The sequence below is a fragment of the Cygnus olor genome, chromosome 3, assembly GCF_009769625.2.
Source record: "Cygnus olor isolate bCygOlo1 chromosome 3, bCygOlo1.pri.v2, whole genome shotgun sequence".
Classification (NCBI taxonomy): domain Eukaryota; kingdom Metazoa; phylum Chordata; class Aves; order Anseriformes; family Anatidae; genus Cygnus; species Cygnus olor.
This window is the reverse complement of record NC_049171.1, coordinates 12,672,842-12,690,701: the sequence shown is the minus strand read 5'-3', so window position 1 is coordinate 12,690,701 and position 17,860 is coordinate 12,672,842. Positions and strand designations below refer to the sequence as shown.

Genomic DNA, 17,860 nt, shown 5'->3' with positions numbered 1-17,860 from the left:
TTCCAGCTTCCTTCTCCCTTTTAACTTGATGATTAAAAAAATATTGTGAAAGCGTAAGGGAAGACATTTGTATTGAGCACTGGTTGAAGAAACTTTTTTTTTTTTCTTTTTAAGTCTTGACGCTTTTGAAATTTTCAACATATTCAGGTTCTTAAGTAACCAATAGCTCATAATAAAAGAAAAGATTCCATAAGTTGAGACAAATTTTGAGTTACAGTTCAGAATTTTGTTCAGGACTAGTTTCACAGAAAAAGACACCTGCAAAGTTGATATAAAGTTATAATTTACTATGTTTCATTATTTCTCTTATACAGAACAACTATTTTCAACTTTTTTTTCCTATGTATTTCTGACATCTGAGCATTATTTCTTCCACATTCTCAACTGTGACTTCTGCCATAAGAGATATGAAATGAGGCATTTGAAACTGTGTATCAAAGTGAAAAATAATTACTAATTTCTAATAGTAAACCCAAAAGAAATTCCAACAGTCATTTCATCATTTGATGATGTGACATTAGGGCTTATTATGTTACCCATAATTAGTAACATGTTTTCAAAAAACAATTTTAATGAAGATTTTCATAGAGTTCCACAGAACATACTTAGATATAGAACAGAAGCAAGGAACACATTGAGTTTTGCTTGATTTTGCTTCCAGAGAACTGTTATTAACATTAACGAACATACATCTCTAATTTCTTGTCCAGCTCCTTTGTAAGCCTGAAGATCTGCAAGCATACTTTCCGAGTCCTGCAAAACTGCACTGATCTGATTCCATACCTCCCTTTCTCCATCTGTAGGCTGTGCATCTAAGAAACATAAAAGCAAAAAGCACAAAGTCAAAAGGTAGCTGCAGTACAAATGGCAAGATTACTCAGTTCTACTTAATTATATTCAACTTGACAATGTGTTAAATGCATTTTTTAAACACACAATTATATTGCACTGCCACTCTGCTAACATCAAAGTTTTTCTTTTCTATACACCAAGGAAGGAAAACCAGTACAGTTTTGGTAAGCTCTGGCTCAGAATGTCTCTTCTCAAAAAGCAGCATTTTGAAGTGAAGCAGTATCATAAAGCAGTAGTATTAGAAAACAGGATAATGCCTCAGTCTTTCAGTAAAAATGCCTCTCACTCATGAGATCCACAGCTTGAATCCTCAAGCAAAGGATTGTTCATGTTTCTTACAGCTTGGGGATAAAATCAAACCTTTCAGTGAATGGTGCAGTAGAATATTAAACTTCCTCCAGGCTTCCCTAACTGGGGTAATTTTTCCTCCTTTTGTAAAAACACAGGTACTGTAGTATTAAACATTTTTCCTTTGTATGTCAAAGACCATTCCTGCTACTAAAATAAAACCAGTTCCATCAATGATAAGTTTGTTTTCAGGGTGGGAATGGCCTGTAGGCCTTTATATTCAGAGAAGTGACATTTTGAAGGAGATTAAAATGCCTGCATGAACATCACGAAATTCAACAAGTGCAAGCAAGGCACGTAGTGATAGGACAAGGGGAGATGATTTTTAACTGAAAGAGGGTAGATTTAGATTATATAACAAATTAATCACTCTGGTGGTAAGGCACTGGAACAGGCAGCCCAGAGAAGTTGAGGATGCTCCCTCCTTGGAAGTATTCAAGTCCAGGTTGGATGGGGCTTTGGGCTGCCTAATCTACTGAAAGATGTCCTTGCCCGTGGCAGCAGAGGTTGGAAACAGATGATCCTTATAAGGGTCCCTTCTAATCCAAACCATTCTACAATTTTAAGATAAAATTTCCAATTAAAATCCCATGTGATGGGATTTTTAAAGCAGTATGATGTCAAGTGGTGATGTCAGACCTCGAACGTCAATTTGCAAGACAAGGTAGAGATCTCCCTTCTTTTGCTCTGAAACTAAGTTAACAACACTGATTTGACAGGATGACCTACATTTACAATTGCAGTCAGCAGTTGTAGAAACAATCACACTGTCCTAGCAGATTTCTACAATGAGACTTTTTTTTTTTTCTCCCCTAAAGACAGTATTTTGATCTTAATGGAAGAAGAAAAAAAAAAATACTGTGAAGGTGAATCTTATGACAACTGTTAAGGCCTACTTGTTTGAATTCAAAGCAAAGAGATACTTTCAATGATTAGGAAGAGTGACTGTACACATCTCTATGTTAACAGGCAAGAAATATCAAAAATACTTTTTCTATTTAGTTTCTCACTCTCCTTAAGAAACGAGAGACAGTTCTCCAGCTATAAATAAGTATGAGGTTCATTTACTCAACCCCCATTAGAAGCAAATGAACCATTTCAACTTGGAGAGTATGGAAAGAGCAGACACTTTTGAAGACTTTATGACTTTTCGGGTTAGGTTAAAATATTTAGTTTAAATATTAAACTGGTACCTTCTTCGGCTCAGCTCACTCCCTGAGGCCTCCAGGGATATTACCTCCTGTAAACATCTCAGAGGGAAGGGAGAACCAAAGGGAAAAGTACCCCAAAGACAAAAATCACAGCTGAGACAGTGCTGTTGAACTGAACTCTTAGTGATATTAAGTTTACAGTGATACTGACTGATTCCTTCCCCAAGCTGCAAGAAATCTCACGTATACACTGTAATGGTTCTCTGACCTTGTGAAAAAGAGGGGAACAAAACAGTAAACATTTTTGAGTTTAACAAGGAGGGTGGTACTCTTGCTAAAAAGTTACATACCATAGAACAGTAAATTAGGGGGAAGGAAGGAGTCACCTATAAATCAGTATTTATATTGTAATTGTTAAATAAAAGTTAATTAGAGTAGCATTTCCAGCATAAAAGAGAATAAGTAAACTATTAGTACAAATCACTAGTGTAAAATTTGCATATACAGGTCACCAGAAGTATGGGTTAGTTAGCAAAGTACTTCTATGTTACTTTTACAGTTTATTCGCTTTAAAAAGTTTTACCCTCTAATAAAAATTTAAATTTTGTACACTGCTCAGCATTTTGGAACTTAGAAATCCTTTGTAGTTAATCTTTTTCAAATTTTCCTAATTCATCTTTTGGAAGCTGGGGTAAGGGTGAACATTTGAAACCAACTGAGCTATTTTGCAACCCAGCACCTGGGGAAGTAGGACTAGCAGAAAGGTAGATGGATGGAAAAGGGAAGGGAGAGGAAAAGGGCTGCAAAAGATACAGAGCAATAGGCTTAGCTTGCACTTGCATAAGCAGTTTGTATTTATGCTGAAAGTGTTTAGCTTAAACGCAAAGGCAGGGAGGATGAATCAGGCTCTTTTTTTTTTTAAACATGCATCTTATTTATGAACTGTATGTTACGCAAACAGATGCTCTGATAAAATTATGGTCGTGTTTCAAAAGGGATTTTACTTAAAGATTTTGCCAAACATGGTCAGCTAAAAAGCTGTGATCAATCACTGAAAAAGATACAGCTTGCTTCAAACAATAACAACAACAATAATTAAAAGGAATAAAGAATTATTCATGGTTGAGAGTTTGGCTTTTAAAATTGTTTTTCTATTCCAACAATGCCAAAGCTCATTTCCCTGTACTGAGTGAAAAAATACCATATGTGAATCAAACAGTAACAGCCTGGAACTATTGCTTGGTAGTATCACCTCTTGCGCCCTATTACTAGAGATCCAGCACGTGCTTAAGTACTTTGAGCACAGTTATAAATAAAACTGTAGCCACTACTAATCCACACACACAGAATGCAAGCCCTCTCAGTAAGGTACCATGATCACTGAACTTACTGCATTTCAAGTCTAATAGTCTTTAGAGTACCCTCAAGTCTGAGTCTTTACAATTCACAATTATCTTTCAGAGTATGCTTTCTTTAGCAAGGCAAAACAGGAAACCCTTGCACCTCTCTGAAAACTGAATAAATCCTCTTCAATTATTTCAATATACTGTATTCAAGTACAGTGTGGTCAAGATGCTGCAGGGAGGGGATGCCATCCAGAGGGACCCTTACAGGCCTGAGAGGTGAGCCTGTGCAAACCTCATGAAGTTCAACAAGGCCAAGTGGAAGGTCCTACACCTGGGCCACAGCAATCCCAAGCACAAATACAGGTTGGGCAGAGAATGGACTGAGAGCAACTCTGAGGAGAAGAACCTGGGGGTGGTGGTTGATGAGAAGCTTAACGTGAGCTGGAAAGCCAGCTGTATCCAGGGCTGCATCAAAAGCAGCATGGCCAGCAGGTCAAGGGAGGTGATTCTCCCCATCTACTCTGCTCTTGTGAGAGCCACCTGAAGTGCTGCGCTCAGCTCTGGGGCCTCCAGCACAAAGACACAGACCTACTAGAACAAGTCCAGAGAAGGGCCATGAGGATGATCAGAGGGCTGGAGAGCTTCTCCTGTGAGGACAGGCTGAGAGAGCTGGGGTTGTTCAGCCTGAAGAAGAGAAGGCTCTGGGGAGACCTTACAGTGGCCTTCCAGTACCTAAAGGGGGCTAAAGGACAGCTGGGGAGGGACTCTTTGTCAGGGGGTGTTGTGAAGGTCAAGGAGCAATGGTTTAAACTGAAAGAGAGGAGGTTTAGATATTAGGAGGAAATTCTTCACTCAGAGGGTGTTGAGGCACTGAAAAAGGTTGCTTAGAGAAGCTGTGGATGCCCCACCCCTGGAAGTGTTCAAGGCCAGGTTGGATGAGGCTTTGAGCAACCTGGTCTGGTGGGAAGTTGGAACTAGATGATCTTTAAAGGTCCATTCCAACCCAAATCATTCTATGTTTCGATGAAATCTGTATATTTCTATATACAGATTCTACCAGCAAATTTTCATACAGAAAGCAAAAAAAATTAGTTCTGGAGAGAAAAGTTATTCCATTGGCTCCATCAGGATTAACCAGAATATGGTAATTCATCCATTCCATGAACAAATGAACCCTTTCATCATTATACAAGCTCTATTCAATATTTTTGATGGGACTTCTGATTTAAAAAAAAAAAAAAAAGAAAAGAAAAAGAAAGAAAGCGGGAAAAGATGGATTCTGGACCAACTTCAGTCCATTTGTGGATGCACTATGTATTTCAGGTACTTGGTAGGGTTGCAGCGTGGAATCGATATTTTTTCTTAAAACATGTCATTTGTTTCAAAAAATTCCTAACAATGAAAAGGTACCTACCTCATCCTTCACCATTTATGCATTAGAAAAAGCATAGACACTGCTACATATGTAAGACACTAGCTCTCATAGGACAAGATTAAATATAGAAAAATGGATATGAACCATTTACCAAGACAAAGTCAAGTGTAACAATATCTCAACAATTGATTTTTATGAAGAGATAACAAGTCAGTACTAAAAGGAGTACTTCCAATCCATACACCATTTCTGTATCTGAAATGCAGACGAAAAGCACAGAAATTTATTCCACCCTCAAAGTAATTTCAAGCTAAGGGGATTCCCAGTGAGGCTGGATAGTTCTTGCATTTCATTAAGTGTGCAATCAGATTTGTCACTAAATACCCTGGTCAGCTGACTCTGACAACCTAACAAAATAATAGTGAGTAAAGCAAGGTGTTTTAAAGGCTCTACTTTCACCTTTTCTTGTCCTACCCATGGCTGAATGTGGCCAATAATTCCAGCAGCCACCAAAAGGAAGTCAGAGTGCAGCATATATATGTATTACTGCATCCTGCTGAAGTCCTCTTATAGGTCTGTCATCATGCCAATGATTTTCCCTCTTCCAATCTGGCACATGATTACATAAAAAGTTAGCTTATGTCCTTGAAAAAGACAAAAAAAACATTACTTTCAACTACAGTGAATAATGTATTTCAGAGGGTATGAGAACCTGCTATATCCCATACCTTAAAAAGAATGGTACCATGTAGAAACAGCATCCTGCCAATCATATAAGGCAAAGTTCCATTGTACACTGGATTTTTGAATTTCATCCTTTCTAAATTAGCCAGAACAAAATGAAACTCTCTAAATCATTAGTATCTGCTATGGGCATGATGCTGTGCCAAGCAACTGAGTCTGAGGCTTCCTTGTTTGCTGTTCCCTTCAGTTCTGTGACAGATGTGGAGTGGACAGCCTGAGGAGAAGAGGCGGTGTGACCTCTGAGACTAAACCACAACTTCTTGCTTAGGGCACTCTCTAAAGTGCAGGAGACAAATGTAATCTCCCTCAGGCTGGATACAGATTACATCTCCAGCCTTCCTGCCTGCAGAGCAAGGGAATTAATTAATACCCTATTGTGCAAAAAATGGGCAGTTGCTCCGCTGCCAGACATGTTCTATTAATAGACACTTTTAATCATATATGAACAATTATAACTCAGTACTTCATTTTGGTTTTATAAAAGATAGTTATACTTGGGGAGATGATGGGACTGAAGGTGACACTAAAGACATTTCCTGCCAAAAACTTACAAGCTTTCCAAAGCATGTTATAAAACTCCAGTCTTTTAAGTTCAAAACAAATTGCTGTTACCATCAACCATCAAATTATTTCCAAGAATTCATGAAATACTTATTTACTTTGCCTGAAAAGTGGGCAGTAGTAATTTGACAACAGATTTCTGCAAAAAAGAGCACTCATAAATTACTATGGAAAGAGCTTCAAATACTCAGAATTCATTTATCTGTTACTAATTTAAACAAGGTGAAGGTCGAAAGAACAAAACAGTTCTTGAAGGGACAAAATCAATTTCAAGAGAATTCACCCTGTGTGCTAACAACGAAAGCTTTCATTAGCTGTGAAGACCATAAACTCTCAAGATTTGTCATGTACTCACTCTTCCTAACAAGATCTCTTTTGAGTTAAGAGCAAAGGAGGAATTAAGACAAAGTGGTATATAATCAATTCAAATACCTACCATTTTGAATACAAATACTCACACAAAGTGTAGAAGAGTAATACAGTTTGCTTTCTGGGATTAAATTAAAAAAAATCTGGGATTTAATTAAAGCAGAATTCTGTTCTGGAAAAATCATAATTTCTAAGAAAAATTTATTTCTGTTGCACAGAACAACTCAACCTTACAACATGTTGCCTAAAAATTAAAGGTAATAAGGGAAACTACTAAAATAAGAGTCTACTGACTACCACGATGACCTTATTGTGCAGTTTCTTAACTGACCTAAGATATCTAGATCTGTTCAATTGCTCGTCGTTCCCTCTGGCATTTCTGTTCTCATTCATGTGACACTGTTAGGACTCTTCCAACCATGCAGTCATCCAGATCACTCTGATATGACTGAAAGAATACTTAGTAGGAAGTGGAAAGAAGTAAACTGGTAGGATTTTTTGTTTGTTTGTTTTGAACAGCTAGTTCCTAGCAGGGTCATTTTCCCACATAGTTATCATTCATGACTGGTGCAACCATATTTGTACATGTTAATTCTAGTACAAGGATATGAGACTACGTGACAAATCATCGGGGATCACCCCTTTGGAGCAGCACAGAGCTAGATCAGCTTAAACTGATTATCACGTGGATTTAAAACCTTCACATTCTTCTTGTGCTTCCTTTGTATAAGCACTCATACTACTTTTGACCAACACCAGCACGTAACACCTCTGACTCTTGAGGTATGAAGACAGATCATATCTGTTCTACTCCTACATAGTAGGAAAAAGGTGTTTTTTTTTTTTCTTAACAATATTTGTATGGCACATTGTATGCATAGCAGGAAGAAGTATGTCACACACCCTCTTTTCAGGTACAATAAATTTCAAATGAAGAGCAGCAAAACGTACTATGGAAGGAATATCCAAAAATTCTGTAAACAGCTCAGAAGTAGTGCTGACAGATTTACTTTGACATTTCAGCTTACTGCTAATGAAAAAGTGCACAAAAACTAAAAAGCAATATCCTGATGCAAAAAATGAAATATAGTAAACGCATCAACTCAACATATCTCTCATTTAAAAAGGGACATTCTCCAGAGTATTTCCTGTGTTTTTATAACGTTCAGTATTAATTCTTGCAGTTGAACTCAACAGAAACCTCTCTGGGATACTTATACTTGCACAGCAATGTTTTCAAGTTACTGAACAACAATTCCTTCACTAACACTTGAAACTATAATTTTACCTATTTAACTTTGGTTTAGTCATTTCACAGTCTAAAGCAGAAATGAACACAGGCATGATTCTTTCTCAGATGAACGTGTCAGAACAGATGTGGCACAGTCGGAATAAATCCTTGTGGACAGAAAGGGATACTGCATTTCTACAGTCACACTAATTCTTCCTTTAAGTCTCATCTAAGATCCATCACACTTCTAGTTGGAAGATAGCTGGAAAATTAGTAAATATTTAAAGACCCTGGCAGCTAATCTTTTTTACGCAGTATATTTGAAATTGAATGAAGGAAGTCTATGATACTGTTATACGAATCGTGAGCATAATACAAGTACACTTGAAACTACATTTGGTTGAAGGCTTTAGTGACACAGAAAAGGAATTTTTGCCCTCCTTAAAATAGGTACCTAACCTGTCTGTATTAACCTGCATAAGAGATTTTATTTGTATGTGTATATACATATATATATATATATACATGTATGTGTGTGTGAACATTTCTACATATTTTGCTTTTTACCTATCAATGAAAAGCACAAGCTACTTGACTCTACAGACTAATATAATTTAGGGGAGAAAAAAGGAAAGAATTGTGTAAGAAAACAATTGTCTCTACAGTAACCTTAACTCTGTTTAAATTCAGCAGATCTAAACTTTACCTTCTAACACATACCTACAATATTCAACAGCTACAGTGACTGGAAAAAAACTTTTGGAGAAAGCAGAAACAAAACTCCTAACTCAGCCTGCAGACACATTAAGTCTTTCAGGGAGAAAGAAAAGAACAGAATTTCTTGCATCTGTCCTGTTCTATAAGGAAGCACTACACCACGCTGCCTCTGGTTTTACAACCTGCAGTGTTAGGAGCTCATCACACTAAGGGTTTTTTACAGAACTGTAAGTAATGCAGTTCTAGTCTTAAAAACATGACTAAGCTTATCATTTGTGTTATAACAAAAAGGTAACATCAAAATATCTGAGACTTCTTAAACTATCAAAATTTGATTTTACATTAAATGAAACACCTTTCCAAAGCTTCGGAAAGTTTTTTTTAAACTTATTTACAAGGAAACATTTGTAACTTCTATAGGTTCTAATAATACTTCTTATTGCTGATATCAGATATGTAAGAATAAAAGTGTGAGGAAAAAAAAAACACTAAAAGAGCTAATTATTTGACTTTTCTCAATAAGTTTGATACATATATTGATAGTTTTTTAGCTATGGTGAATGTACTTTGAAATATTTGAATTTACAAACAAAAACAAATTTTCAAGTTTTTGATTATAATCAGCATACTGTCACTTTACAATTGGTTTCTCAATTACAATTACTTCTGTGCCTCATACAGCACACACAGCACCAGAACTGTCTACCAGATACCTGGAGATTTCAGTGCATGCTCACACATTAACTTTTGGCTGTACGTTTGAGAATGCACGAGGAACATCTCTGTACTTTAGCATAGCCCTAACTATCTTGTTCAACAAGGTATCAAAAACTGAGGCCAACTTCTGACTGGAACTACAGTGGATGTATCTTTAGCAACTATACCTTAGAGATACAAAGCTGAAGGATTTTTAGAGCTCTTTGAATAACCAACTCTAGTGACAACTTTCACCCACTGAACTAAAAACTAAGTCCACAGAAAGTCACACAGCCAGCAAGCATGTATGCAGACTGGCGTCTACAGCCATTAACTGAGAGCGCTTTTACATTATTCAATGTCTAAGGAGACAAAGGCGTGCAACCACAGGCCTCTGCTCTCACATCCCTTTCACAGAACACAGATTTCATTCCATAAAAAACTTCATGACTTTATTTCAATCTCTAGGTAGCTGTGCCTGACAAGTGTTTGTGTGTGCTTACACCAATCACTTGCACTTCCCTTGGGAGAAGGTGCTTTGGCCCACTTCAGTTCTTGTTGGCAGTGCACTTTTAGAAAGGCAATGAAATAGGTATTTTCCCCTCTCCCTCCTACAAGGCCTCCCACCACCAGGCCACCTGTTTCCTGCTACGTCTACATTCCTGGTTCTTAGGACTTTCTTACAATACAGGACATGATGGGACTGATTAAACCTGAAAGCTCAAAGCAGCTGAAAACCTTTGTAATAGCTTGGCACAGTGCTCCGCTAAAGCATTCTGAAGTTTGGTAGTAAAAACTACATGATCCTTTGGACAAAGATTTGACATCTCAGTTTTACAATAAAATTGTCAAATTATATAGACAGAGGTGAAAATGGGATAGATGGCTTGCAGTACCTTTTTTCTAAACCCCAACTAACCAATTAACTTTTTCCATAATTTAAAACTGATCCTTCGTAACATGGTAAGATCTAGATGAGAAGATTAAGATATGTACAAAGTTATATGCATACACTCCAGTTCTGATCCAAGAAAGCATGTTTGAACAATTTCATAAGATTTACATGCGCTTAAATGACTTTTTGAACCAGTGCTTCTGAGTGTGCACACACACAATCTCACATCATGTAATTTTTTTTCAAAAAAATACTTTCAGAAAACATTATTCAATAAAGCTATTTCAAAGTAATAAAATTGATGCCTACTCATCTGGAATTCTCTCTCAAACCATTCTTGAAAATGAAGTTATTAAAAAAGTGACTTTTCTCAAAACATTTTTGTTTGTTCTTTAAAGATTTTAAGAGAGAAAACATTACACACTATTAGCATTTCAAATAAAAAGCATTTCACATAAGTAATGGAGTAAGATTAAACTCGTATTTAAGGACTCGATGACCAGTTTTTAAGACAATGTCTAGAAGTACATGCAGGAAAACTGTAGCCAGCAGAACTGAAGTAGCTTTGATTCAGAGACCGATGCAACAAGGACATTAGAAAGCGAAACACTGTTTGCAAACTGATAAACATGCAATTAAGAGAGATGCAATCAAGCACATACACTCTGACCACTTCATTACTTTTTAAAAACGGTAATAATCCTGTTAAATCATCACTGAACCAGGCAAAAACTGTGCCACCTACACTGTTGACATTTTAAAAAGATTTTTATTTCCAATATATATTTGCATTCAATGAAGCAACAACAACAACAACATAACTGAATGTTAAAGGAAGCTGAGGTCAAGTTCATTCATATGCAAGTTTAAAAAATGGCTTATAAATAAAGAATATAAATATAAAAAATTTATAAATAAATTTTATAAAAAATTATTTATAAATGGCTTATAAAAAGTTTTAAAATGGCTTATAAATCTTCTGAAACTAAGTTAAGGTAAGATTTTACTTGCATGTCTATCATTCTGCCCTCTTCTCTGCTCAGAATGAATTTAAATCATTTTATATGGTTTTATAAATATCAAAAAACAATATTCAACTGAAGTGTAATTTGATTTGCTTGCAAATCCCTTTTGAATTGCTTTATGATGCGTAAGCACATGCAGTTTATTAGGAAGTAAAAAGCAAAGAAGGCAAGCCAGGCAAGAAGCTTTGCTCACTTTCAAAGTCAAGGAAAAAATTTGGCCCCTGATCAAGCTCTGTGCAAGTGAGAACTTTTAAAAGATTTCCCATTTGGTTCCTGAAAAATAGAAAAGGAAGAGAAAAGGAGTCCTGAGTGAACAAATGATCTTAGAGACAAGGACTTGGACAGACTGGTTGTGCTGGAAAATATACACTGCAAGCAATCAGATTTTAAAAGTTTTTCCTCAGTTTGCTGTTAAGTCAGGGAAAAGATTCTCTCATTGTCTAGTAATTGTTTGAACTTACTTTCAAAATCCAGGAAAAAATGTGGATAGTTTTCAATTTCCCTGGTAAGGACCTTAAGAAGATTACCCATCCCAGCAAACCTAGTAAATGCAACAAAATCATAAACAGTTATATATGTAAAGTTAGAATACTACAACTAAGGGCTTGACACAGTCTGCATCATGTATTAAATATTATGGCAAGTTCTGGACCATGAGAAACATTTTGATGGTCAGTTCAGTGATATTTATGTATGGGGACGGAGAGAGTAATACCTTGGATAAATACAGAAATAATTCTATTCATCAAATTGGAATTTAAACAACAGTAAAACATTCCTAAGTACAGACAGATATTTATGAGTTTATTTACTTTGTAAAAGAAACAAACTCAGAACTGCATCTATATTTGTAAATCCTCTAAGTTGCTGGACTCAGATTACTGAATAGCATTCCAGAGTAAGAAATAAGGTCTTAATCCTTGGTTTGGATTCTTAAGCATAAATTCACACTATTAAAATGACTCAATTATTTTTTAAAAAATATTACTATATAATGTATTAGAAAGCTAAAAAGTTTACTTCTTAACTTTTAAGAAATTACGTATTCTTGAAAGAAATACTGAAGTTCAGACTCTACAACTTTTTATCTGTTATTCCTATCTTTTATCAACTCAAAAACATTTACATGTGAAGTTATTGAGAAAAACTTCCAAAAGGAAAAGTGACCAATTCTCAAAAAGGCAAGTTGCTATAGGAGAAAAGTAGGAAGGAGATTTGAAGTTTTTCCCCCCCCCCCCCCACTGGTATGCTCCTTAGAAAGATCCATTATTCTAAAACTATGTGAAAGTATAGCTTTCTTGGGTAAGCTTAATCTTTTTTTCCTCAGAAGAGAGGAATTAAACCATGAAAAGCTAGAATAAAGAGGGTCTGCCTGGAGGGATGTAGAAAAATGTAATTCTAGATTTAAAGTCAGATTGAAAACTGTTTTTTGCCTCAAAGATAAACATTCTCAGTACTCTAAACCATGGCTCTTGAGGCTTACATCTGATGCTCATCTATTTTTCAGTTTAAGACTTTTCCCACTTAAGAAATCAGAACACACACACAAAAATGATTCTAAGCATGTATACGGGTAAAACTTCATTGGAGGAGACATAGCTTTTTTCCAAATTTTCCCTCAAGCATTACAGAAGAAAAAGTATCACAAGTTCTAACTGCTTTATGCATATAAAGGATACATTTCTATAGTAGGAAAACCTAGGAAGGTAATGTAAGGCTTGGAGATTTCAAAGCAGTCATAGTCATCCCATAAAATGATATAAATTTAGTCAACAATCCGTTCTGAGTATGCAGCTTCCTGTAAACCAGGTTTTTGTTACACAATGCTTTGCATAAAGTATTTCTTCAAAATTTTATCTCCAGAACCGATCTAGTGAGCAGACTGTCAAGCCCTTTACAATTAGCATCATCTTGCATACACAATATTGAAACATGAAGAAACATTCTCCATTATTCATAAAGTCATGTTCATTTACATGCAGAAAAAAGAAATACAGTTTTACTTCCGCAACAAGATCTACACTTTATGAACTGAACCTAAGTTTCTGATTAGCCTAAAAAGGGGAAAGGACATGCAAACAGGGCAAACGACTTCATACATCGTTAAACCTTGTATCTTGAGTAATTTAACATCTCATCACACTGAAATATTGCATTTTATCAACATCATTTAAGAGGGACAAGATAATACACATATAGCTATTTTCCTTTTCAGAACTCAGAAAGAAACAATTATATTATCAAGAAATACTACCACAATCTAAATTCAGTTTGCATTCTTCACATTCAGCTCATTTTAAGCTGTATCTTACCTCATTGCCTTCAATCTTCAGAGAGAATCCAACCATTTCTTCTACTGCCAAAGTTAGCACTGCATCCAGAGACTGTTATAGTTGATAGCATGCTTCGAACAGCAAAAAAGCTGTTTCCTTTGCCAAAAACTGAAGCAATGAGCCCTTACTTGCATTGAATAGCTTGAGGTCATGTGCTCAATCTTTGCTTTCTAATCCTTCTTACAGAACTATAGCTCACCAAGGCTGTGGAGATTTCTAAATATTTTTCCTGAACGTTTACTATATTTCTTAGCTTGCTTTCATTTTATTCCCCTCTCCTTCAATCATTTAGAAAATAGATTCAGCTATTCATGTCACAAGTACTAAACAAGAACTCTCCTGCAAACTTTATACCAATTTTCAGGATCAAACTGCATTTTCTAGAGGTCTTAAAGGCACTGGTTTGACGTCATCTATTTCCAATACACACAAAACCAAAAAAAATAAGTGATATTATTCAACACCAACATCTAGAAGGCATGGTTTGGGTGTTTGATAAATATGCATCATTTTTTTATGTTTTGAAATAATTTCTTAGTGTTTTCCTAAAAGCAAAACTAAAAGAAAGATCTACTTCAAAGTAAATTTTGGTTTTAACTATAAGTCATCATTCAATATTAAGTTTTTAACTCCATATTAGAAGAACAACCTTTACCATAATAGAAGTGTTGATAAGCATATTGCCGTGCCCCAAGCTGAATTATTTTATTCTTTATAGCTTGCTGCTTCCCATGACTTGGATCTTCCAAACTGTCTTTCCCTGGAAACTAATAGTTTTTCAAACCTCAGGAACCAAAAGTCACTTCCAACATGATTTCTTAATGAGATTTCAAAGTAACTAATGACATAAATGCTGAAGAGGTCAGTATTTATACTACAGTTGTGACAGAAATGCAAATATGCAGCTGATGCACAGTAATGAACCAGAAAGGTTTAATCTTCAGTCTAAAATTCCATTTCATTAAACTGGAAACCATTTTCCTTTACTTACTGTAAAATCAGTTCAATGTTGAAATAAGACTCAATGCATGCATAAAAACATTGCTGTTGCAGCGATCCTAAATGACAGCAGCTTCTCCTTAGTGTCCAAATCCATTAAAAATTCAACTTTTATCAGTATATTTTAAAAATGACATGACAATGATGTTTGCATTTTCATGTTTTCTACTTTTTCCAAACCATCAAAGCTTATCCTAAGAATATACATAAACATACAGAAAATACTAAGGTATTGTTGACAGTTTAATCCGTATTCGATACTCAACATTTCATTAGTTGCACAGATAGAAACAAACCATAAAAAAGCAGCAAACAAGAAGGTACATTTAGTATTTTGTGTTTCATATACCACTATTCACTGGTATTTAAAAAGTCTTGAGCTTTGAAATAAAAATAACACAGACTGGTTTTCTATTGCATCATCACTTTGTTCCTAAAATTGCATTAATTTAGTTTGGACATTCTCCAGGTTACTATTTATGATGGGTAAAGAAATTCCTTCTCCTACACTAAAGCAATCAATATATTTTTGAATAATGATACGTAAAACACTCCCCAAAGTTCACTAACTGGGTATTATCAACTGAATTTTGCATGTCAAACGCTAAAAAACATGTTATTTAATCTTTCTTAAAAATATTTGTGTATTTGCTGTTTTATGTCATTATATAATTTTGATGTGTGGAGTTTTGTAATATTTCTAATTGATAACTATAATATTCTATATACTGCTAAGAAGTAATAACTTTATAAAATGTATTTATTCTTCCTTTACAGGAGTAATTTACATCAGTGTAAACTCAAAAACATCACTATCACTACAGCTACGTTGAAGGTAGACATAGAGAGACAAACATTTAAACACTGTATTGGTGAAAAAAGACATGTTCACCAGCTCAACCCTTTGCTGATCATAAGCGTTCCTTTGCCAAATTTTGTTTCCTAAATCTGCTTGCTTACATAAACACAGTCTAAAAGGCTTCTGTCAAAATGAGCTAGATCAGCAAATACCTACTGCTTAAATTCATTTAGATCACCCTAACTAAATGGGGCTGGGAGTGTTCTCATGAGCAGCTCCACTGGGAGTTTCAGGAGAAACAGAGACTCCCAAGTTCAGAAGCAGCAAGGAGTAATTAGGAATGATGACTTCTAATGGTGCATCTACATCGATAGAGACAGGCATCCAAGTCCACAGTCTGAGGGAACTGTACTGTACTAAGCCTATTAATACCACTAAAGCAATGGAACTGACCTTACTGCCTGAATACTTAACTCTGATTTCAAAACAAAACAAAACAAAACAGCAGCATCTGAACACAAAATGATGTCTCAGATCAAAAGCACAATTCCAAACTGTTGTGATATTTACCTATGAAATTTTTTGAGGCACTTCTACAGGAACATAGCAGAAGTGCAAGACTCAGAAAACAGTCTTATTATATTAAGGAATAAAATCAAAATGAAAAAAATGCTGATTGAACATCATCAAAATTTCTTGAAAATGATAACCAAGTTCATTTTCTGAAGAAAACCCTGTATCATTCGTTTTCTTTTTGTTTGTTTGGGAGAGGAAGGAGGATATAAAAGATTGCTTTTAGCTGCGTCTGCCTACTCTATTACTAATATTTTTGCTTTTTCTTCTTCTGTGCAACAAACATACTAACACTTACTCTCTTAATGTAAGACACTCCAAGCAAACTGGAATTGATGCAGTTCTTGGAATCATCCACAGAGTGATGGCACACAGAGAGACTGGAGTACTTCCAAACAAGCGAAGAAAAACCAGTACCTCACATTCCTTGCCCAGGTGAAGGATAAACAGACAAAACCAAACAAACAAACAAAACAACAACAAAAAACACAACACAAAACACAACAAAACTCAAACCCCCAAAACAGATGTAGAAAAGTGAAAAGTGGAACAACAGAAGAACGTTGCTCAAGGTGAAAGTAATCAAAGATAAAATAATTTCTGCTTTGAACAATTATTTTATTACAGTTCCTAGAAAAACAATGCTTCGAGCCTAGAGCTTTTACTGTCAACGGACAGGTAGATTGTGGGACACAACTGAAAGCTACAAGAAAGGTGAGGCGTATCAGCAGGAGTTAATAAATGGTTTGTAATGACAAATACATTTTTAAATAATCATAAAACGTTAAAAGAGTTGGCCAACAATATGAGAACCTGTAGCCCCAAGGAGCAAAGAGCTTGGCTCGTGGTTTCACTAAAATCAAAAGGTAAAGAAAAGGATTACCTCAGATGAACTTAAAACTTATTTAATGGGGGATTTTTCAACATACCAACCCTCACACCTGAACACACTTTGAAGAGAATACCTATATATTTTCAAAGTGCATGATGTTAAAAAGAGACATCATGAAAGAATGAAGACCAGGCAAGCAAACTACTGGGATTCTGACTTACAGGTCACAATAAAAAAGAATGGAAGCCAATGAAATAATTAGAAGAAAATTATGTTTGAAATGAAGGAACCACTGTTGTACTTGACGCTTCCACCTAACTATACAGTAAGTACAGTTTGAATCCAATTCATTGACTACTGGCATCACATCCACAGATGCTTACACACCCAACAGGGGTTAAATTCCTCCCCTCGCCCAAGAAATAGAGCCTCAATCAGGTAAGCTGAACAAGATTCTAATGTCTACCCAACTGATACCTGTTAAAAGTATCCTTAACAGAAACAGAACAGGTTTAGCTAGTTTAAGTGTTTTTTCCTTCAAAACAAAACCATTTTTTCCAGGTACAGTTTGACTTAGTGCTTTAGAACTTACATTTCAAAGGGCATCTGCTTTCAGCATTTGTTGATATTACAAGCAAAAAATCTACTACTGATCCTATACAGTCTTGCATACAGAATCAGAAACAGAATTCAGATGAAAAATCAGAAAGAAAAAAAAAAGTTGTTCCTCTTTCTGCCTTTTAATGACTGCCAATTATTCAACCTTCTGACTATGCCATACATAACATTTCATACTACGCTCATAGAAAATCCAAAGTATGTGTCCGAAACAAAAAGCTGAAACCCAACATATCCTAGTTCTTTGTACAGCAACAGCAAAGATTTTCCTCAAAGTGATTTTTATTTTCAAGTTATTTCTTGAGAAAGTTGATAATGGGAATAAGTCTTTGCATGCTAACTTTGTTCTTTATCTATTTTACTTCTCTTTTTAATACTTAAATACCAAAACAGCAC

General features: G+C 35.4%; 1 protein-coding gene across 8 annotated transcripts in view; it reads right to left on the bottom strand.

The window, feature by feature from the left end:
• The window catches only part of CYRIA (CYFIP related Rac1 interactor A), a 56,702-nt gene that overhangs the window by 10,064 nt on the left and 28,778 nt on the right, over positions 1 to 17,860 (bottom strand). For 3 of the 8 annotated variants that reach the window (XR_005818076.1, XM_040551002.1, XM_040551004.1), the window contains exons 4-5: positions 11,504 to 11,583; positions 691 to 812 (exon numbers count right to left, since the gene is read on the bottom strand). Coding sequence is in view for 7 of the 8 variants with exons in the window: in XM_040551002.1 (XP_040406936.1) it covers positions 691 to 812; positions 11,504 to 11,576 (195 nt within the window). In the remaining variant the exon portion in view is untranslated. Of the gene's footprint in view, positions 1 to 690; positions 813 to 11,503; positions 11,584 to 11,771; positions 11,852 to 17,860 lie in introns of those variants that run through there. The other 5 variants (XM_040551007.1, XM_040551005.1, XM_040551006.1 and 2 more) reach the window with 3 other exon arrangements.